Genomic DNA, 23,742 nt, shown 5'->3' with positions numbered 1-23,742 from the left:
GTGTATCGAGATGTCAGCTGGAAAGATTGCTTCGATTGCATCATCACAACTGTGCAGTAAAGACCGACAGAGTCACATGAATAAATGAATCATCCTAGAGTAAATCCTCAATCTTTGATGACAGAATAGTTTGAGAGAAGTTGTGAGAAATGTTTAATAGTTTGTCTAGTTCCTTGCTCATATGTTTGTATAGGACTGTTTTTTTCCCCCAGCCTGTTTTTGAAAGTCAGTCTCTATTCCTGGTTTGTACTGGAAGCCCCATCCATCACATATTATCCATAGTGTCTTGTTGGCTGCTGACCAGCTCTATCATAGCAGTCAGGAGTGAAAAGGTTGAGGGCAACTTGGAAGTACACCATATGTGTAAGTTTTCCTTCACTTACCCCAAAAAAAAAAAAAAGTAACCTTTAAAACCCACGGGTTGTATCTGAACCCACACAGAAGCATTGTTACATTCATAATGACGGCCCTTTACAGAAACATGCCCCCATATATGCATATGCTGACAAATTCCCTATAATGGCACCACTGAGTCCTCCCAACACATTGCGCTATAGAGTTTGTTTCCAAAGCAGCAGGAGGACCCCTCAACACAGATTAAAAGGCAGAAGAGGAAGATGCAGTGCGAATGTACACAACACAAATACAACGGCGTGGGTGTGCAGAATTTGAAGTGCATTGCTGAAGGGGCTCCATGTTCTCAAGCGCAAGTTGACATAGCACCGCACACGCATGCATACATGTTCAAACGGTGATTGCAGATGTGTATAGTCACTGACGATAGAGACAACTGCATTAAAGATTAACACATTGCAGCATCGCCTGCCTACCGGGTGGCATTAGCGTCGTGCTATATAGAAACATACATAGAAAAAACATCAAGCTCTGTCACACTGTTTGTGCAAACACTATGTGTGACAAAACATCAGCCATATTCCTTTTTTTATAGGATTAACTATGCGGAACTAAGCAGAAATGAATCAAGTGCCAAGTGCCTATTCATTACAGAGACTATGGAGTGTTTATGTGCATGAGCTATATGAATAACCTCAATCAGGCTCTATTAAGCATGGAATAAGAGTTCCATCAGGGACGGTCGAAACAAAGGTCAAGATTGATAATCTCTCAACTTCTGCCACTGTTTACATAAATTAAATGCAATTTCTCAAAAGAAAAAAAATGAGCATCTTGAGCTCGTTTTTTTTTTTTTCTCCTCCTGACAAGTATAATCTCTTTTCGCCATTCACACAGATTAGTAGCTTTCATAAGATTTTTACATCACACAGTTTTCCCCCCTCTCTAATATTGTATTTGGAAGATAAGCCACAGTTCATCCCAATGCAAGAACAAGCTAAGGAAAATACAGTGGCACTCTGGCGGATGTGCGGAGAGACGATCAACAGTTCATACAGAGACGTTATGGATGGGGGCTGTATATGGATTCATCTATGAAGTCCTTTGCTTGGCTAGAGTCCCAGGGCCTAAAGTGAAGCACACGCTCTGCATGATAAACACATGCTTTTCCTGTTTCGCTTCGTGTTTGGACGAGTGGGCACTTTCACTGAGGTGATGACTAAAACAATATTTTGTAACTGAGAAGAGAGATTGGGCTTGCTTATGGCTCACGATGATGGATGAGACAAATATAAACAACGGTCAAAACATTTTCCATCTTCTGATTTGTTCTATCTGTACATTTCCCCACTTACTGTGGCCCACAACTGAGAAGGAATCCTGCCTGTAATTCCTTTTTCTTTACACTTCATGTACTTTTTATCACCACTTAGTCTGGAGAAGAAATGAATCCAGGGATTCTTTTTAGCACATCTGAACTTGTAGTGACTGTGTATTCAACAACAATGTCAACTATACGGAAACAGTCTGCAGGGAAAAGACTAATGTCCACAGCAGCGGTTATGGCGAGTTCAAGCTGCAGATGTTTAGTCCTCCAGCAATATCTAGAGCCCGAATGCAGCGCAGCAGAACTTTGGTTTCTTTATATGTTGGTGCTAATATTTTGAGTGTAAATTTAAAGCATTTTAATTACCTATAATTACCCATTTACTTTAGTTTAATGAAACAACCACAAAATAAACCATGTAAAATATCCTTTGCTTTATTGAAACTGTACACATAAATGTCTAAACTGTTTATTTTCACCCTTCTCACTTTCAAGACCATTTTGTCTTTTAGAGAAAGGTAAAGAGGAGAAAAACTGACTCAGCTGCACAGACTTTTCTAGGCTTTGTCAGGCAACACAGGCATCTGAGGTCAGGCCATACAAAGGTTATCACCTCAGGGGCTGCACTCCTCCCATGACGTGCACTGCTTCTGAGGAGGGATTTATTTACCTTAGGTTGGCTGTTTTCAGACATTTCTGGAAGGACAATTCTCCTAGCACTCATAAGACATATAGACACTTAATGTAAAAGAAACAAGTGCAAATTATTTCTTGAGTGAGATTGAACAAGCATTTTCACCTGTTAGATAGTGTAACACAGGATGTGACTGAACAAGAAAAGTCTTCAGAGAAAGATTTCCTATTTTTATTTGCACTACTCTGTGACACCAATGACTGCTACTACACCTAAAATAACTCTTAAGTCTCGGGAATCTGAATACTAGGAAGACAAACCTCTGAGCTCCTCAGTAGATGTTTACTGTCACCCTAACAGCTTGCTCCAAACCTCTCTGCTAGTGCAAGTGGAGAGCAAAAACAAAGACAGAATATTTTTGCAGCGTATTAAATGTGCATGAAATATATATTATACATAGAAACACACATACACATTATATATCTTGCCGCATTTTCAGCATGTTAAAGCAAGCTTTGTTTATTGTTTTTAGGAATAAAGGTTAAAAGTACAGCTATCTGTTTAAGCTGTGGGACACAAGAACCGCTGCAATTCCTTTGCAAGAATTTAGAATAAGACTCCTCTTGTTATTTTGAAGGAGAAGTCGGGCTGCAGATAGATCAAACTTGCTCAGCTAGCCTCTTTGAAATTAATCAATCTCTTTCAGTGCCACAACAGGTATTAGGTGATGCAATTTCTCTCTACACCTGAAAGGTCAATCCGTGATTCGGCACTAGCTGTAGACATCTATCTGGCTGTGCACACCAAAATTCCATTAAAGTTTGAATCTGGCACATGCAGGAGAGTGCTGGGGGAGTTGGACGCTTCCAAAATCAACATTAGGAAGGAAAAAAAAAAAAAGATTACTGATCCATATAAATCCAGTAAAACTGTTTTTATAGAGGGAGTGCAGTTAGAGTTTATACTGAAAGTGTATTATTTAAATTACACAATAAAAGCTTGGCCCTACATGATGACTAATTTAGATGAGCGAGACCATGCTGCTGCAGTTCAACTGTATTCTTTCACACACCGGTCATATGCAACCATTCTTTTGAATAGCTCTTGTACTGATTTATCTTTGACATCAACCCCTTTTTACCAATGCATTCACATGTACAGCTCATCTCTGCTTTCAAGGCGGGGACAAAGGCAGGTGTGGAGCACAGACATGAGTTATCTGAGCTCCATCTCCAAAGGGCACAGATAAACTCAGCAGAATAATCCTCAGCCATTTCCATTGGCTGTCAGGAGTTACAAATCTTGAAAACGGCGCGGCTCAAAAGAGAGCAAAAGAACAATGTTTTGTTTAAACTTGATAGTGATTCCAAGTTCTGCCAATATTAGTTTAAATCTTCCTCTCACAGATACACACATGTATTGAATCGCAGCTTGTAGCCAGAGTGGAAAGTCCAATAAATAATGCATTATCTTCACTCTATTTTTCTTTATTTTATCCTGCGAATTAATCTAGCACTAGTGTTTACTGAAATTACACATTTTCCATACAAATGAGCACCATTATTATCACCTCTCCTTTTATACTGTGGCCATAATTAGAGAAATTGCTGGAACAGAGTTGTATGTAAATTATGTCATCATACATGCAGAGATATGTGATTTATATGACGCAGCAGCTACGACGGTGGCTAATTAAAATGCCAGCAAGAGCACTCCTGTCAGTGTATCCCCTAGCTGCCCTCATTTAAAACAAGGCAACAGGGATTTCTGCCTTGGAGGACTGACAACTCAACATACAATTTGTGACAGTTCATAAAATTCAATATACTGTATTGTCTGATCATTTCCCTTGGGGAAGCAGTTTCCCTCAGTTATGATCAGTAAGTAACAGGCTGATTGTCTGAGAGGCTTTTGCATTGTATGGATGGCATTTTTTTTTATAGAGCAAAACAAACAGTTGGCAACCTATATAAAAGGTCTCAACCTGGAAGCTGATATGTGAACAAATGTAATTTGTATGCATAGAGTCATTAGAAGCAGCAGGTATTAATATTTTGAGACAGATTATTACTAAGTCAAAATGGGTACAGATAAAAAGTTATTTCCACCAGCTTTTCGAGACAATAGTTAATTAAGACATGTTTTGAAATCTTTCACTGTGAGAAGAATAGGCATTGATTGGAAAAGCGCTTTCACACCTACTCCACTTCCAGGCACCCACACCATGAAACTAACCTGCTGACACCAATATCTGCTACACGTGCCTAATAACATATTTTTGACACATCTCTTCCATTAAAAGTAAACAAATATATAAAGCGCGACGCATGATTTAAATATCTGTCACTCTTGTCAAAAACAAGACGTGTTTGTGTATGTAAATCATAACGCCTACATGGTCTCTCCAGGTGCCTGTAAGGGGGCAGGAGGGAGGATTGAAATGTGCAATAGCTTCACGTATTGATTTGTTTGGTGGGTGCGGCTTATTCACTGGGGCCTGCCCGTTCTAATGATTTACGATTTCCAGGATGAATTTTTCTATTCTTGCCAACGAATGATGCTGCTCCCTATCTTCACGGCGACACTTGATTTATCTTCCAGCGCAGGCCCTTGGGACTCTCAGGCTGTAGGCCTCGCTCTAAGATAAGCCTCAACCCAGGGAGAATGTGTAAAAGTGAGGATTGTGGTCACATTTTCTATTTCTCATCTGAATATTAATGTGTACTGAAGAAAAACGCTAATTTGACATGCAAGGTGTGACAGAAGAGATTTGTGGCTGTAGCATATATATGTGCATCAGTGGCTAAATTGAAGGAGTGTATGTACTGTATAAGCACTCCGTCTCTGGAGGCATACAAACATTCAATCTCACACTCAATTTACTCTTTGTACAACATAAAGGAATCCATCCTGAAATATTCCAGTGACATGCCCCATTGAATCGCTGACCAGGGTTAGCCTTTTGAACCATTCCTGCTGAGATCCTAAGCCCATCTCAAGAGCATCTCTGCAAGCATCAGATTCTTTGGCCAGATATCCAGTGGTGCCGCTGCTATGCTGGCCTTCAGAAGGACGGATGGGGAATAAAAACAGAGAGGCAGAAATGCCACTGGTTTGACTTTTCAAGGCATCCAGTCCTGTTTTTTAGGCACAAAGAGCGGCGTCTGCTGCTGGTTCGAGTCAAAGGAGTGCTTTTGGGGAGCTTATGCAGCCGCATGCGCTGCACAGCGACAACAAAAAGATTCTAATCCGTTCCTTGGACCATTACTCAATCTCTTTTTTTTTTTTGGAAAATTGGAAGAAATTCTGAGGTTTGTCTGAATAAAGAATACAAAACTACTAACAACGACACTCAAATAGAATAGCACCCCATTCACTGCATTCATAATCTCCACACAAATCAATAAGCACACTGTATCACTGATCCCCCCCACCATCTCTCCCTCTCCCTTTTTTTTCCCCCAAGCGCGCACGCACACACACACACACACACACACACACACACACTAAGGCCTGCCTTTAAGCACAGATTTTTCATTTCCAGTCGCTGTCACCATGGTAACTTCCAATGTCCGACTTGGGCCAGTGTGCTCCCAGCAATTTCCTTCTTCAAAGTCCTTTTTCAAAGCCTAAAACCACATTGCTTCACCAACGGTCACCCATAGTGACTTCTACGAGGGTGTGTATCTGCTAATTGCCTCATATGACAAAAGGACGAAAAGGTGCCTCTAATAACAAACCACTCTATCTACAGTATACACGCCACAAGGTTTAGCATTAAATAAACTTCTCTTCGCAGCGGTTGTTTCATAATTCTTGAAGTAAAAGAAAAGAATGAAAGAGGCTGAGCATGGCCTTTCAGGTTGTGAACCAGTCATTTAAAATCTGCACATTTATATGCTCACATGCACTTTTTTGAACATTCAAAATGGCCACCTTTGTTGCCATGAGGAAGAGCGTCTTGGCAGAGCCACTCGAGCAACAATCAAATATTCCTGTGTTGACCGATCGATGAAAGCCACCCCCTGACCTTCCTCATTCACATCTCAATAATGAAAGATGAGCAGGGGTTTTGAGTAACCTTAGCTCTTTATACAGGAGGGGTTACGCGTCCATAGCTCGGCAAGGGTCCAGGCCCACATTGGCATGCAGGAAATCACCACAGGTCTTAAGGAACTGTCTGATGGAAGCATGGTTCGGATTAAAAGCTTCAGCTTGACTGAACTCTCCTGTCTCCTCTGTGTCAATATGCCCAAGGTACTGTCAGTCACAACTTTACTCTGATAGGAAAGTAATTTACTGGCCCACGAAGGCAAAAAGGTCCTAATTCAGGACAAGATGTATCAGTTAGGTTGATGGCAGCAGTGGCAAAATACAACTTGAGCATGTTGAAATACTTAAGATTTGCAAGATCTTCATTAAGACAGAAGACTTTAAAGGGAAACATTGATTACAATTCGGATGATGATTGACACATTATCTGTGAATGTCATAGTTTTCATTATCGATCATTCTGTCAATTTTGTAATCAACATTTGGTTTAGCCTATAGCAGGGGTTTAGTCTATGTGTCACTGGATTACTTTAAAGGTTCAGTGTGAAATATTTAGGAGGATCTATTGACATAAATGCAATATAATATCCCTAACTACGTTTTTAGTGGTGTATAAAGACTTTTCACAATGAACAGTTATGTTTTTATTACCTTAGAACGAGTCATATCAATCTTAATACAAGGCGGGTCCTCATATGGATATCGCCATGTTGCGCTGCCATTTCTCTAAAGTAGCAAAATGGACAAATGACTCTACAGAGCTCGTTTTGTCACTACGTTGAATATGTACGAAGTAGACAAAACATTAGTAGTAGTGGTAGTAGTCAACTTGTTTATTAGAAGTAGGAAAAGAAGAGAAAGTTGGAGTCAGAATAATCAAATTTTTTCAGAATAATCAAATTTTTTTTATCTTTATTGCAAAAAGAAAAATAAAGAGTACATTGAAATCGTGCTAAACCATTGCATATACATATTTTGCAAACATGTAATTTGTAATATGGTTATAACGGTTAGTTTGCTGTCCATGTAGAGAGAATTAGATGTCTGCGTGTTGTTTCTATGCTCTGATAATGCTAATCCAACACGTTTGTAGTTGTGTCCATGTTGAATCCACATTCAGACTTGAGAGCACATGTACACACACTGAAGTCGAAAGAATGACTTCACAACTGGAAATGGGACCGTCGGAGGAGCACGTGAGAGCACCAAGAGCCTCTTGTTGCAACCCTCAACACTAGATGCCACTAAAACTTGCACACTAAACATGTAAAAATAAAAAAAACTATAATAATTCTCAGTCAAGTTCTAAGGTGTCTTTATTCTGTTGTTTCTACTACAAATTTTTGCTTGAAAAATAACCATTATAGCTAATTAAGAACAAATCTTCTATTGGTCGACTAACCAATTAATCAACTCATTGTTTAAGCCCCTTGGTCATTTTTGTGTCTAAAAAATGTGTGGAAACATTACAGGCTCTTTTCTTTAATAACATCTTCCTCTATAACTTTAATTCAGAGCCCTATTTCATGCTCAGTTCAGATTTATTCAGAGCTTCCATTTGACAGACCAGGAGTGCAAGCGAGGTGAACAAGGAGGGAACAAGAAGTACAAAGACTGATATAGTTCTGGCCTTTCCTGTACTTGTGGAGGTGACGAGGCGTTCCTTATATTTCACCCCACGCAGCACCACTGTCCCATTGAATTTGTCAAGGGAAGCCAAGACATTTAGCTGTCTTTTAACTTCTCTTCCATACCAACATGTCTCCTGAGATATAGCCTGAGGAGGAGGGGAGTTGCATTCTAGTGGAAAACAAAGTCTAGAGTGTGTCATCTTGTCTGTTTGTTTCTGCTCGGCTTGTTTCCCAACTACGGTATGTATTTGGTGTCAACGTCTGTTTGTAGCTGAAGATTTATTGCACAACACTTTGAAAAATGACAGATTTTTGGAGCGTCCTTTGTTGTGCTGCTGTACCAAACATAAAATGTGTTATTCTCACCTGATTCCATCTTTTCTAGTATCCATTATGAATTGAGGCCTGTCTCACAGAAGCAAGATTAGTGGGTAGGCAAGCAAACTTTGGGCTTGACCCTCACCGTTTCCCACAAAGACATCTCAAGTTCAAGCTGAGCTCTGTTTCCATGGTTTCTAATGCCGCATATCAAACCTCCATGGAACTGTTTTTGTCCAAGCTCGTCCAAGGTAACTAGTTTTCATCATTCATCTGCAACACGTTAAATTTATTAGGTACTATTACTAGCTGTTAAATTATTCTACAGTGTTCCTAACACTGATTGGGGCAATGTATTTAAAAGTCTGTCACTGCAGTTTTGACGTACATGTAGTGACCTGAACAGAAAATCTTTACTGGGCAGCATTTATAAAAGAATACTCTAAAATTCTGTTTTCCAATCTGTGAAGTATTCCTTTAAGAAAATAGTTTATGGTTTGTCAACGGTTAAAACATTCTCTATTTCTTTTATTTACTTATAAATTATACTTATAAATGCTTTTGCTTCATAAGAAAAAAGCAGCGATGTTGGTTCCTACTTTAAATATGCCATTACACTGCTTTTATTATTTAAATATTCTTTTCTTTTCTTTGTATTCTAATTGTGGGCTTGTATTATATGTCTTTTAATTTGCTGAATTTTATTATTTTATGCCGCTAACCTAATTTCCCAACTGGAATCAACCCTTCTATCATATCTATTATTAAATACCTGCTGTCATGCGATTTGGGCTTGCACAATTCACTTGCACAGATTTAATAGTTAAGAAAGCACCTGAGGTTCCTTTATGAAAAGTCTCAGAAGTCCTACAAAACAAGGAGACAATGGCGGAGGGTCAAAGGTGGACAAGACAACGAGCTTCCTTCTGGTATTAACAAAACTTTTAACTTTTGCATTTGATGGCTATGTAAAATGTGATGTCAAATAAAGATCCCAGGACAGGAAAATTCAAATTCTGATCAAACACCAACAGATGTCCAAGTTGCAAGTGAACAGCACTGTAAACAACAGTATCGGGGAACAGTTGATGTAAAGTAAATTCCATTAACTTTTCAAGGTGACATGAGAAACCTGATTGTGTGGCGACAGTATCAGCAGGGAAAAAGGAAAAAGGGTGCTGAGTTGTCTCCGATGAACCATCTTTTATCTCTGCTGCATGCCTCTCTGTCATTCTCCAACTATGAAAACAGTCTCTCACTCCCTCCCTCCATTCAAAACTTTTTCAGTGTCCTTCGGCCTCATTGCTCCTATGACACAAATGCAGATTTCAGCCACAGTTTTGAATTCTTTAACAATTTTTAGTTGCCAAAGAGGCAGATAAAGGATAGTATACTAGTGAATTGGTGGAGCAAAATGCCATTCATCTATGATTACAAACATATTCAGATCATTTTTATGACTCTTCAGGAGCTGGCGAGAAGGGTTAGAAAATTGGACTAACTTAGTAATACTTAATCTAACACAATTTAAGTAATTTCCCTTAGGTAGCCTCAAAGTGCATCAATTCATTATAATTTGAACAATTAAATTAAATTAAAACTTGAAATAATTTCTATCCATTTCCAAGGTCTCTCTTGAAAGCATAATCAATGGGAATTACTTGATTATACTCGTTTGACTGAAAATCCATGAATGTAGGTAGCAATCAACCTTTCTGTGCATCTACATATGTCCAAATCCATGTTGTTAAACCATCATTTTTTGCAGTGTTAACAACGTAAGCAACCAAGCTTAGATGTTCGAATTGATGCAATTTATTTTGGGGTTTTGCCAACCCCAATTCTTCTAAAAATCCAGATAAAGACTGAATCCAAAACAGCATCACTGCACCACTGCACAGATAAACTTAGCACATTCAATTCCACTGCAATTTCCCTAACAAGAGCCTCACAACCTCCCACCCTCTGCAACCGCCACCTCAATGAGCACGTACATAAGCTCTAGGTCCGTGTCAGCACCCACAAAAGCCTCTCTATCGCTTTATACCCAGCACTTATGAACATTTTCTAAGGAAATGGTGACGGACAAGGTTATAAGCTTCACTCCTTTATGGTGTAGCACTGCTCTGTGGCAGTTACAAGCACTTTCCTTAAAAACACACCATAGTAAGGAACAACCACGGTCCAGTGGCTGAGGAGGCCATTGATGGAATTAAGTCTCATGAATAAGAATGCAGCGCGGGGCAAATGAGAGCTCTCCCACTGTGTAATATTGACATGCTCTGCAGTCAGAAAATAGCCTGGCATAATTAGCTTTCAAAAGAGGCCAAAAAAAGGAGAGGCCACTCTAGACACAGACAAAACCCTCAACAGGAACGGGTGCACCACTGAATGTGAGTGAGTAGTAGGGTGAGACGGAGGGAGAATCTGTGATGTACTAGAGGTGTTGAGTAAAAAATGGAAATTTGAACATTTCCGCGATGGTTAGACAAACTTTATAAAGATCCTGTTATATGGTCGAAAGCTCGAGGGCAGCTGGTAAATGAACCTTGAGATGATACTGTTTTGTCATAGACTAGAAATTTTAATTTCTAATGCATTGGATACTGCTTTTGGAGCTTCTTCCTTGTGCTTGAAACTCCAAAAGAATGCCCCCCCTCAAATTCACATAACAAATTCAGAAAACTTAAATTGCTGGGGCTAGAGAAGTTTGGAATATAAAAACAAGCTAACAGGCCAGAAGAGGTTGAGAAATGCTGACTTTGAGAAGATATTTATTTTGAGACTGGATATATAAAATAAATGCTGCCAAGCATTGCTTTTAAATATTTCTGAAATTTCTACATTTTCAAAAATAAAAACAGGAAAAACTGCCTGAAGACTGAAACTAAAGAACTGAGACCTGACTTAGTCTACTACGGTGAGCACAGGCATCTAGTGCGTCTACAGCAGTGACAAAAGTCAAATTTTGGAAGTGAAGGGTCAAAAATGTCTCTAAATGTCATTAAATGGATATCATTTGTGATAAATGGCCAATTAGCCTGATGGTGATTACCAGACGAATATAAACTGTGTCAGTCACTTGAGAGACAACAGATGCCAACTTAAATTGATCCGTCATTGCAGAATCTAAACGCACCGAGAGCCATGCAAAACTAACAGAAACCGGTAGGTACAAGCCTTCTGCCTAGTATTTCCATATAGATTCCTGGATATGTATAGAGTTCAAGTGGTACAGACTTTATGAATACTCAGCTGCTTGGGCTAGATCAAAGTGAATTATGCAACTGTTCCATGAAACACTGATTAAAAGAGTGTCATCAGTTTTTCAGCTTAAAGATTGATATATTATGTTTTAGCTTTCCAATGCATATTAACCGTGCAGGTGGGTCCAGCAGCCGAAGATCAAACAGAGCAATAATTGCACCATTTTAATTAATTAGAATTTAAAGTTTGTCATGTTTCAAAGATGAAAATTGAACCCATATATACCAAGACTCAGCTGAAAATCTAGTTTTAAATCTTATAAGAGAAAGAGGAAATGGGATTTCAAAAAGTGCCCCTTTCACCAGATAAACACAAACACCACTGTCGCATTTATCATAAAAATGCCATTTCGGAAACTTGTATCAGAGACATCTTAAACACACTTGTAGACATATCCTCTTGCCAAAATGTAACGGAGGAAGCAGATGAGAGTGGCGACTGTGGGTGAGTGAGACCAGGCTAAAAAAACTGGACCTTTGTGAAGTGTTAACCGTGTGCAGCTAATCAGAGAGTCACGAAGGAAACAAGGTGAAACCGCTCCTTGTCTCGCTCCCTTGATTTCCTCTTGCCAAGGTTAGAGGGCATGTAGCGTGAATGTAGATTCACACCTTCACTGCCCTCTCAAATACAGTACCCAGAGACTTTGGACTGTAGCTAGTCATTCATGGCCAGCGTAACCCCTTTTGAAAAAAGGATGATGTAACAAAGGCACAAAGAATAAGGGAAACATTAAAGTGAAATAAAATAATCAGAGACATTGGAAGGGGAGTGCTAAGGAGGGCAGAAGGGATTCGGCATCAAGCAGTAATTGTGTAATGTAATGCTGGGCTGAGCAATGACTGGAGGCTTCCCCAGCTAAGCAGTTTGAGCCATCCATTGTTTCAGTGGGTCTACCTCAGCGCAGCCAAAACTCAAGATGAGTCACTTTCAAGAACTGTTCAACTGCAACCAAGACAGATGACAACCATCACCCTTCACATAGACACAAAAAAACTAACAAAAAAAACACACGGAGCAATCTTTTTAAATATAAATATCCATGACAAATGCTGGGAATCTAGAGCTGTATTACAGCAGCGACAAACTAGAAAGCTGCACCCTCTTATTGTGGGACCAAAAAGCTAAACGGTGTTAAGAGATGAGCCAATGTCCCAACGTCAGCAGCAAATGATGAAGACGAATCCAAGTGAGGTGAGTAATCATGATCTTCCCAGCCAGACACATTAGTGATCTCATGCATTTTAAACTGCTCTGCCAAACAACGTAGTGATTGACAGAAATGGTTCCCCCAGTAGCGAGCAAAGTGCGGTGGGAAAATTATTTTGTTGTCTGGGAGGTTTAAAGTGTCAAGGTGCAAATACATAGGCACGTAATGTGCCTTTGTGTTTGTAGAGATAGTAAAAGTTATTATATGTATGTATTTGGCAACACAAGGATCCTCAGTTGAACCCTGACTCTGTAGTAAAATTAAATTAATTATGCATTACATTATTTTGATGTTTGCCTTTGTTTCACTTAAGAGATTAATAAGGTTGGATTCAATTAGATACGCTTACTTTTATATGCAACGATAACGCCACCGCTGCCAAAACTAAGACTGAAGCAGTTTTTTAAAGCCGTTTATATGATTGCACGAACAGACAATTCCCCACAATAATCCTGTTTACATGACAACCCAGAGAGAGTTGTCCTTTTTTTTTCCTCCTCAAAAGATAAATTGTCTGCTCACCCCTATCAACTTTTATCAACACTATTACAATCTTAATTCTGCTGCATAACATTATACTGCCATTTAAAATTCATTTCAGCAATTATGAATGCAATGCTGATTTCGTCAGACAAGTTGAAAGGAAGGTGATGACTCACGCAGCTGTTGCCCCTGGCAACCCAGGGTTTTTGGATGAGGATATAGAGAAAAGACTGGTGGCAACAAACACTTTGAAGAAACAAGATAACTTTTTAAATGTTTTCAAAAGTTTTCAATTTGAACTGTATGACCAAAAATGCGTCCCTCACCATCTCAGTTTCTAACGCTTAAAATGGGAGGTTTCCAAGTTACTATAGGTGCAGATAGCATTTACTGAGTGATTATTCTGTAGCAGTCTGGTGCTGGTTGTTGTCAGCCAATACTTAGACACAATCATTAATTTTTACAAAATTTCTTGTAGTAATCATATAAAATGAGTAAATGAAATGAAATGAAAAATGAGCTCCTAAATGTGAGTTCTTGTTGGAGAATGTCTGCCGTACGTTGGCTTCTTCTAAATCAGAGCGTCAGTGAATGTGCTGTGTATCGACACTTGCAGACTGAAGGGATGAAAGAGCCGCAAGAAGTTTTGGAACTCATTACAAAAAAATGAGCCATGAATCAGCATGAAAGGATGTTGTTTTTATCTTTGGGGAGAGATGATGAACAGCGAGGAAACTTATTAAAGGTCAGAAGAAGTTGCATGCCCTCTCTGTGTTGGACCGGTGGGGGAAGTGGATCCAGCGCTTCAGGGCAGAAGGAAGAGATAGAGCTGTAGACATCAAATGTGTATGTTGCCTACTCCCACCTGCCAATTAAAACAAGAAAAGCAAAAAACCTCGAAGAACAAGGAGGAAAGACTATGGAGCGCGGAGAAGGGCAAATATCAGATAGAGGAATGAAAAAGACTTGTAGGCTCCCTGCACTGACTAACCACCTGCTCCTGTCTGAATTAGCCCTTTCTTTACTGTTTGCAGTCACCCAAGTGAAACCCACTCCCCTAGCTGACAAATGGACTGAGCCTAAACCCCATGTTTAGTGAGCCACCACTGTGCCAGCTATTAAAATGACACCAAAAGGAAACTGTGACCAGTCAGAGGCCTCTCCTTTTTTTTTTTTTTTGAAAACTCCCAAACTTCTGGATTAGTTGGCAAAGTGCTCAACTTACAGGGGCATAACAAAGTCTATGGGGCATTCAGCAAAGAATCCTAAAATGGACACCGTTACGGTCGATTCAAACCACTGGCTTTGTCCGAGTCCATCCGCTCCTCTCTCTCTCCTGAGAGATACCAATCCGCTTCCTATGGGGAGATGTCCTTAAACATTTTCCATTTGCCAACCCGGGCTCCCTTTTCCCGTCTAATCACCACCGAGTCTTGTATGGCCACGTCTGGAGACCCGGTCTGACTGGATAGGCTGCCAGCTTGAAATTTACAGCATTTAATTGGCCGAAATTGAATGCGGCAGGTTCTTATCAAAGAGGATTGGAGTAGGGATGGAGGCAGGAAGGGGCTGAAAAATGAGACAGGATAATGAATGCCAGGTGATGTCATCCAACGCAGGGAAATAGAAGAAATGGAAGAAATAAACCGCTCTGATTTTAAAAGTCTTTATGGAAAGAGGGTTATGTAAGGTCAGGAGGCAAACATGCACAGATGGAAAGGCGGTTTAAATTCCTACAGTAATCCAAAGAACTTCCAAATGTGTTTATTACTTCACATGTTTGCTTTATAGCAAAAAAGGAGTCTTTATCTTCTTTGTCTGTCAGAGTTTTCATCAATACCCTTTTGCATATTAACGCTGGCTGCAAAACCACCCACCATTCTCTATTTGTTCATACTATTACAACAGGCAGTTGTCCCCCACTGCGCTCATCGGTCATGTTTTTGTTCTGTAATTGTCAGGTGCTCAACACATAATTGCATCATAGAAAAACAGTCTCCAACCAAGAGTAAGCAAGGCAAACCAATGACTCCTCCATAAATAGAGAGATGCTGGTGGAAAAGGCTTGTATTCACAGACCTCACAGAAACTCTGTTGAGTGATTGATGCAAAATATGCAATCAATATAATCTAATACGCTGTTAAGTGCATGATGTAAACGAAGTATACACACTCATATGTATACTTTGAATTCTTCTACTAGTTTGAGATGCCCTATAGGAATCAAATCCCAAAAAATGGCAGCAACAGTGAATGAGTACTACAGAGTCCCTTTTATTACCAACTTCCTAATAGAACCTTCAATTTAAAGCAGCACCTGTGCGATATTTGCACTTCCGACATTGAAGTCACGCATTAATTCATCTGACATCTCATTGTTTGGAGTGTTAAATGCTTACGCAGACCTCGACTTTAAACAAGGGGGGCCAATTCTGGTAGGGCTTTGACACTGATGGTACTCTCACATCTGCTCAGCATTATAAGCGCTCTCTTAATGACAACAGCAGCTGTCTATTTGCTTATATTAAAGGCTATACTAAGCACGTAAGGCTAGTATATGAATATGCATGCATTTCAGCTTTCTTTGATGCATTAAGAAACAAAACACGGCATTTAGGCTGCAAAAAAATGACAACGAATAGTTGACGACCATTTTAAAGCTTGGGAACGCATTTAAAAAAGGTCACAGTTGAACCACCAAAGCCCTAAATAGCCTGCCTTTTATTTGGGTCAAGCTCCAAAAACACTGGATCCTACAATTTCCATAATGCAACTTGATATCATCTTTTTTGTTATTTTTTAAAACTTTGAAAATCTCCCTCCAGAGTCACAGAAGACATTATAAAATAGTTTTCACAAGCTGGGTTGTACCCCTTGTGATGAGAAAACAGTGGAGTGTACCTTCGAATACTCAAAAACTACATTAATTACGGGATGATATGATTTTTTTTAAATACAAAATGATAAATCACCAAGGATCATCATTATTAGCAACCATTGCTTTATTTGAGTACATGCAAACAGCCAGATGACTTTTTATGACGACATACTGTGAGGCAATTATTTCATTTTTGATCCTGTCTGTACACTATGATCAAAGGTTTGTTCTTCACGTTCTTCAATGTAGGTCAAATGTATAAATATATTAATATATCATACATAATATTATAAAATGACATACTGAAGACACAATAAGCCAGAAAATGCAGATGGTCACACTCTCATGTAAGCCCAACTACCCTCATAGTTGAGGGAAAGTGAGGACAGGTAGCCATGTGCTTGTGTTTTAAGATGTTGGGAAATACATTTTGTATTGAGTATTTTTCCTTTGATGCTTAAAGAATAATTTTCAATAATAAACAATATATTTTTTTAAGTTAGTAGAAATTGTAACTTTTATTACATACTTGTAAAATGTAATTAAAAGTGTATATATTATCCTCATCTTGATTTCCATGCCTTTTGGCAATAGGGAAATGCATAGCCCTCAGAATTTGTCTTTTCTCCCCCAGAAAACCTACACCCACACCATCCTGCTTGAGATGAGGGGACTTAAATGAAGATGGGCAAAAGAACCGAAGGGGATTCTTCCGTTAATCCCACTCTCCTGCTCAAACAAATATCTCATCAAATCCTTCAACTCTGAAATAAGGTCAAAAGCCAGGGATAATGAGAACTGGAACGTATGGGGAAGATCATCAGCAAAGGAGGAAGGATCCTCCCATCTGCTTTCCTCTTCTTATCCCTCAATCATTCTTGTCCCTCTGTCAGCACATTTTCATCCGACGGGAGAGGAGCCATTTGTCTCATGCATTCCAGCCTGACTGTGGTGAAGTAAATAATGGCCTGGAAGCATTTATGTCCCACATAAACGTCATTAACAGGAAGGTTGTCAAATGTCAACTGTCACAAGACCAGCAGGTTCAAATCACAAGTTGCGCTCATTTAGTTTTATCATCCGCAAGAGACTAATCAAGCTGTGATTTCTATTAACCTTCATCATTAGTGTCATATGCATTAACACAAAATGCTAGTAGACAAAAATGCGTTTTGTTCCTCTTTGTTCCCTGAAATGACACGTGTGATGACACAACTGCGGGGGAAACAATTAAAGTGATACAAAAGACAGAGAAGGAGCGTCTGGACAGATACGGAGAAGAATGTGTATGTGTGTGTTTTGGTGTATGCGTTTGGTGGGAGGATGGGGTCGCTCCTTCCTGACCTGCTTTTCTCCTTCAGGGGTCGTGCACAAGCCTGCCACAATACTATCAGCTGTCCCTTAAGGTGCCTGCTGAGGTCTACTGAGATATCAGGTGATATATAGCTTTGATATAGCCTGTAATTACTGGCCGTGAAGGCCACACCGCCTTGGGGAAAGGAAAAAGGGAACACAAAAAAAGGGAGAGACACTGGGTCACTGTTGTTTGATAGCACAAGTGCATGTCCTCTCCAGCGGGAGAACAGCACTAGATCTATACATGTTTAGGCGCGAGGCAGATTCAGCAGCTTCCAAACAATATGCTCCAAAAATATCCCACACAAATCACAGGCTGCTGTATGTTTGCACACGCTATGCAAATGGATAAAGGTGTGCTAAAATAAATCCTTGGTAGCATGTTTCAATTACAGAATCATTAGCCTCCATCTAGAGTGCAACACACCACCACCTATAGGTGACATGTTTATCCGGAGGCTGTGGATTCTAAACAGCCATGATGTTAACAGCACAAAAGGGAGGAACGGCTAATGAAAGAGACCTATTCATTTCATCCTGTCACAGCATGATGGGAGACAACCTTCATTTTGAGATGCATTACAGCACTCACAAGCTCAGTGGTGTGCTATCAGTGAGATACCATTAGCTCTCACTTAAAATACTGTAATGGAACCAAACACCTTGCCCAGTATACACGTTTATAAGTGGGCTAAACTGGAAAAGGTAGAACTTGGGTTTGATGAAAGCTGAATATCAATAGAGCTCTCCTAATGGCTGGGGGAGCAGGGGGATTGAGCTACCTAAATATATATTGACAGCTCGCGAGAGCCGGTGACATGGCTGGGCATTTGCCGGTGATGGATGCGAGGCTGGCACACAGACTAAGCCGGCAGCAGTGCGGCTCATCTTCAGACGGGATGTGAATGCTAACTACCACCCTTGCCAGTCACCGCGACTTAACCGGTGCCAGCAGGAGAGGCAGGTGGTACACAGCTACGGGGGGGAAGGGGGACAAAGTCCCACAAGAGGAGAATACTATCAATGCATTCACAGGCATGTTAATTAGACTTTAAGGTAATTCTCAGATTATTACAACTTAACCAGTTATCTTTTTTAACAATAATAATTAGGATTGGAATTGGAGTAAACATGATCAGATTAGTCACCAGTCTTTTTACTGACTCTGCTGTGCCCCAAATTCCATACTGCACCCAGTATAAAGGATGCTGTAGCAGTAAGAATCCAAGAAATCAACATTTTAGCATTTTATACAATCAGGAAATAATAAGTCTCTGCCAGACATCAATCAAACTGCAACTTTAGAATTTGAATGCAACTACACACAGAAGCACTAAGATCTTTCAGGAGCCAATACTACTAATGTATGTATTTATTTGCAGCTGTGAGTTGGGCCTCCATTTCCTTTGTGTAATGTAAAAATCATCAAGTGATTTTTAGTGTGTGTAATTGGAACCTGCTTAGAATTAGTATGAAGTATAGAAATGGGACACAGCTTAAAATTTCCTTAATAATAATAATTAAAAAAAAAGATTTTAATTAATTTTACATATGCATATTTGTTGACAAAGATTTTATCATAAATCTTCCTCAGATTTGAAGTGATCCACTGTTTGGCCTCAAGTGTTGACCATAAAGAAGAGTTTAAACCACAATTAAACATCGGGTTTCTTCAACTTTCCCTCAATATTAGCTTATGCCAAATATATTCATATTTGTATGTCGGATATAAGGCGATTTGTTACTGTTGTTTTTGTTGTTCTGTTTTTTCCTCATATATCAGTGTTGGTATCAGCCCTAAAATGCAGTATTGATTCGTAGTGTCTATACACAAACAGTGGCATTAAGTGTATCTATATAAAAAAAAACACAACAAAGAACAAATAACATTAATGATCAGTCTGTTTTCTCCCTTTTGTTTTCTGCAGTCTGCAACACATCCTTCCAGACGTTAGCCGGGTAACCAAACAACCCATAGAAACCACAATTATTGGGGAAATCAGGTTACTGCGAACCATGTAAATGCTTTAATCACACTATTACATTGTTTGGGTTGTTTCCAGTGATTGGCTTATAGTGTGCATGCACATACTGCATCGTCAGGAGAGAGGGGGAGAAAGGAGAAGGAAAGTATGAGACAAGGGAGGGGTATACAGATTAAATATTAATGAAAGAGTGCGCTTGCGTCACTGCTGATATTGACTCCGTGGAGCTTGTAAAGCAGACAAGCTGCTGAAGAAAACAAGGAATTATCTGCCGTGATAAAATTAAGAATAACAAATCATACAGCATACACCGAAAAACCAAATATGTCAGGTCAAAACTCTGTTCTCTTTAACCTTGGCCTTATCACAAGTCTTTAAAGACCTTCTCCGTTCAAATTAGTTGTTTCTGTTTTGTTCCCGTTTTCTTCTTAGCCATAATGAGCTTAGCCCCAGGTGCTTAGCAACAGCTCTGACAGCTCAACAATGAAATAGTTGAGGTGGAGTTCATTTGCTGTGATAATCACCGAATGCTAATATTTAGCCGTGTCGCTATAGCCACAAGTGTCACTGAATCCTCCCCCACCACCCCATTCTCAATTCATACCACCTTACACCTTTCATCCACTTAGCAACTTCCTCTCCCAAGACAAAGTGCTCTGGCTCTGAATTGGGTTGTGGTTACCTTTTAGCATCATTGAAACGCCCACGGGAAGCAACGAGATGCTAAAAAGATTTGCTTTTCCCTGGTACTTTATGTTAGTTTTGTGTTCTTAACAGTAGCAGGACCCGTTGATTCATTCCTGCAGGGATTTTCAGTCTGAGTGGGCGGCTGGAGAACAAGGGAGCTACAGGGTGCATCAATTATCCGACAACATGTTTCAAACTGCCTCTTTTTACCATCAGCTGCTTTTCACACAGCTGATTATCTGAACTCCATGGCACCAAACTTAAAAGCCAAGAGCAATTGCCCAAAGGTCCATTAGAATTCTCAAAGGGGTCCGTCCAATGTGGAACTAAAGCTTTGGACATAAAGAGAGGTAGACAAATGTTAACGCAGAGTACCAATTTAGATCAAGTCTATCCCTTCTAAGTGCTGCAATAAGTCAACAAAAGAGCTAAGATGGACTTTATATACATACATACACTGTATATATACACTGTATATTCACTCCGACCTCACCATGAGCTCTACATTTTCTTGAATCCAGACGTGGTGTATGTTACGCTAATGTTAGCAATCTATTTTACTGCAAAAGCCAAAGCACGGTAAGATTACACTCTGTCTGCCGTGACAAATAGGTCTCCATGTCCCGGGCTTCTGCACAACAGGGTCGTAACTCTGAAAACAAGACTCACGTATCGTAGCAAAGCCCATCAAGCACATTTTTATTTTGACAAATAACAGATAATGCATTCATATAATTTCAAATGAACATTGATTTGCGTCAGAGCAAAATTATGACTAATATTGATTACCAGCCAGGTATGGCAAGGTTTATGGTTTACAGGGATTTTTGACCCAATTAATCCATAACAGCGATATGTTACTAAAGGAGGGCTATTGTATTAAATTTGATGACTGTATAAAAATGGCCTTGTGTTTTTCTACTTTCTGCATATCTCTGCAGATCTCTGAGGTGTGTGATACTGTGTACCATTTTTCCACAAAGCCATTATATTTCCATATGCTCTTTGAAGTGAGATCAATAAATACAGTTGTTTCATGAAGAAAAACATGTCTCATGGAGAGCCGCATTTAATTCAATATCAGCAGACCTCAGTTGTGAATTACAGCATCTCTCATAAAGTGAAGATGGGCTATTTTTGTGATTTTTTTTTTTTTTTAAACAAACACTGGAGCATTAATTCAATTTTGCTTGTGAGTGTAGCTGTGTGTATACACACAGCTACACTCACACAAAATTAAATTAAAATCAATATTCACACACGCAAAATATCTATCTTACATTATTTTGAATGGGGGCCCATTTTTATTACATGTCATGTGTCAATGTGAAACACCTATAAATATGAAAGAAAATACATTGCAAATCCTGTTTAAACCCTAGGTATATACCAAAATCGAACTGAACACATTTTATGTATTCATAAAAGACCTCAGAAATTAAAATTTTCTTCCAAATCCAGGCGAACATGCTGCTATCAGCTACATCACTTGAAATTACCACTCATAAACACAATCACCCATTTCACTTTGCCTAATTGATTGGACACATTTCCTAGATGGAAGCATCCAAAAATAAAAGCTTAACATGCTTATGTCACACATTTATTAATCTATGAAATTTGAACACTTGACCACTCCTGTTAAATCGCTGATGTCTCAACTAACCGAAGACGTACACTTTATAGATATTAAATAACGCTCCAGGTTTACATTGCACGAATAATTACATCCAAAGAATTCTCACTGCATCTCACACATAGAGAAAGCTTTCGCTGATTGTCTGCTATTAAACTGCCAGCATATTGTTCATCACGCTATAAGGTCGGAAAATAAGGTCGCACCATAGCAAAATATAAAGCTGAACATCACCACTGAGGACACTGCACACACACAGCTCTCTCCCTCTTAGATAAATGTAACTACAAAGGCGCTCTGTCGCTTTCCCCATTGTCTCTCTCTCTTTCTTTCAATACGACTTCTCCCCGTCTCTTTTTTGTCTGCTCAGTAAAACTTATTTGGTTGTTAATGTTAGCCTCAGCAGTTCTGGAGATATTTGTATTAATGTTCTGCTCCATCTTGAAGGTTCATAAAACCTACAGCAGCCACTAGTCTTAGAAAGTCCGCTCCTCTCATCATCTCAGTTGATATCTGTCACATATTGGCCTTTGCATCACCGCATATAAAAACAGGGACAGAATCTAGCTAATACCAAACAGAGATAGAAAAAGACTTTGCTTCTTCCTCCAAGAACCCTGTGGCTGTATTTAGCTCACAATCATCTGTAAATGATTTTTTTACTTCCTAAAAAAGAAACTCTCGATAGGAGGTGGTATTCTGGAGAACCGGGCAAATCATACAATAAAATGAGAAAGGCAAGTGGTTTTATATTATATTTATAGTGGCTTTAACTTTAAAATGACATTTACACTTTTTATTTTACTTTTTAGGGATACACAGATTCCCTGGCAAAACCATTTTTTTTGTATGTATGTGTGGAAACTAGATGTGCCGTCAACATCCGCGCTGGGCTACTAACTGCAGTCTACCATTTATCAAAATTCATACAAATCTGTCAAAATAAGTCAAGCAAATGTTACATACCTTTGAGACATGATCTTGTACGCATCTGGCAGGTAACACCGCGTGTTCTCCATCTGAGCTGGGTCTGCGTCACAGATCTTGTCATCAGTGCGGCCATAGTTGGCACTCTCAATCATGATGACGTCTGTTCCCGGGCAGCGCAGCTCGATGGGGTAGCTCTCGCACGACAGCTCCCTCCTCACCACCGCCATGGGGATGGGTGCTCGACTGAAGGCTGCAGAGGGAGGTAAAACAAAAGAAGAAGCAAGATGTAAGTATGAGTTATTCTGATTCCTTCCTTTTCTACTTTAGTTAAAGGATTTCTCTGCACTTGAGTGTGAAAACAACATCCCGCGGTTAGGGTTTGCCGAGGCCTGAAAAATCTGTGTTTTCCTACAGGAAAATACAAGAACAGATGGGAGGACCTGCAATCAAAAGGTCGGACACAGAGACATATGAGAAGAGGCTGTCCACCCCGGTCTAGAGAGTGTGGGCGGACAGGACGCCGGTTGTTTGGAGTGGGAGGATGAGCAATACCACAGGGGCCCTCGAGAGGTCAGGAGTTGTGGAAAGAGAGAGTGTGAGATTGACACAGATCAAACATAAGGAAGTAGACACAGTGTTTGCATTTGGCAGTGCGAAAATAAACATTCATTACATGGGCATTCAACTGAGAAATTAGAGACAGAAAGGCTGAGACAAAGAAAGCAAAGCAGAGTGTGTCTTGTGTAAATTGTTACAATTTCCCTCCAGACTAGAACCTATAAATGGTAAGAGCTGCTTCATGCATTGTCTTTTAAGGTGACACAATGCACTTCAGTTAAGCTACACTTGGGCAGGAAGCCGAGGGTCAAAAGGTGCTTGGCGCCTCAAGCCAAAGCCGAGAGTCTGTTTGGCAAAAATCTGCTGTTTACCACAGAGCCAGAATGGCCAGGAGGGCTAGAGGGGCCGAGCGGTGGCAGTTCGGAGGTTGCTGTTTTC

At 39.8% G+C, this 23,742-nt stretch overlaps 1 protein-coding gene across 7 annotated transcripts in view; it reads right to left on the bottom strand.

The window, feature by feature from the left end:
* Positions 1-23,742, bottom strand: part of LOC119912376 (adhesion G protein-coupled receptor L3-like) — a 224,473-nt gene that overhangs the window by 114,038 nt on the left and 86,693 nt on the right. For all 7 annotated transcript variants that reach the window (XM_038731552.1, XM_038731549.1, XM_038731551.1 and 4 more), the window contains exon 4: positions 22,783-22,996. In XM_038731552.1, coding sequence (XP_038587480.1) covers positions 22,783-22,996 — 214 coding nt within the window. The remainder of the gene's footprint in view (positions 1-22,782; positions 22,997-23,742) is intronic.

Source organism: Micropterus salmoides, unplaced genomic scaffold, assembly GCF_014851395.1.
Source record: "Micropterus salmoides isolate LMB-PRFRI ecotype aquatic unplaced genomic scaffold, ASM1485139v1 Ms_hic_scaffold_2, whole genome shotgun sequence".
In the NCBI taxonomy this organism is placed as follows: Eukaryota; Metazoa; Chordata; class Actinopteri; order Centrarchiformes; family Centrarchidae; genus Micropterus; species Micropterus salmoides.
This window is presented reverse-complemented; position numbering and strand designations above follow the sequence as displayed.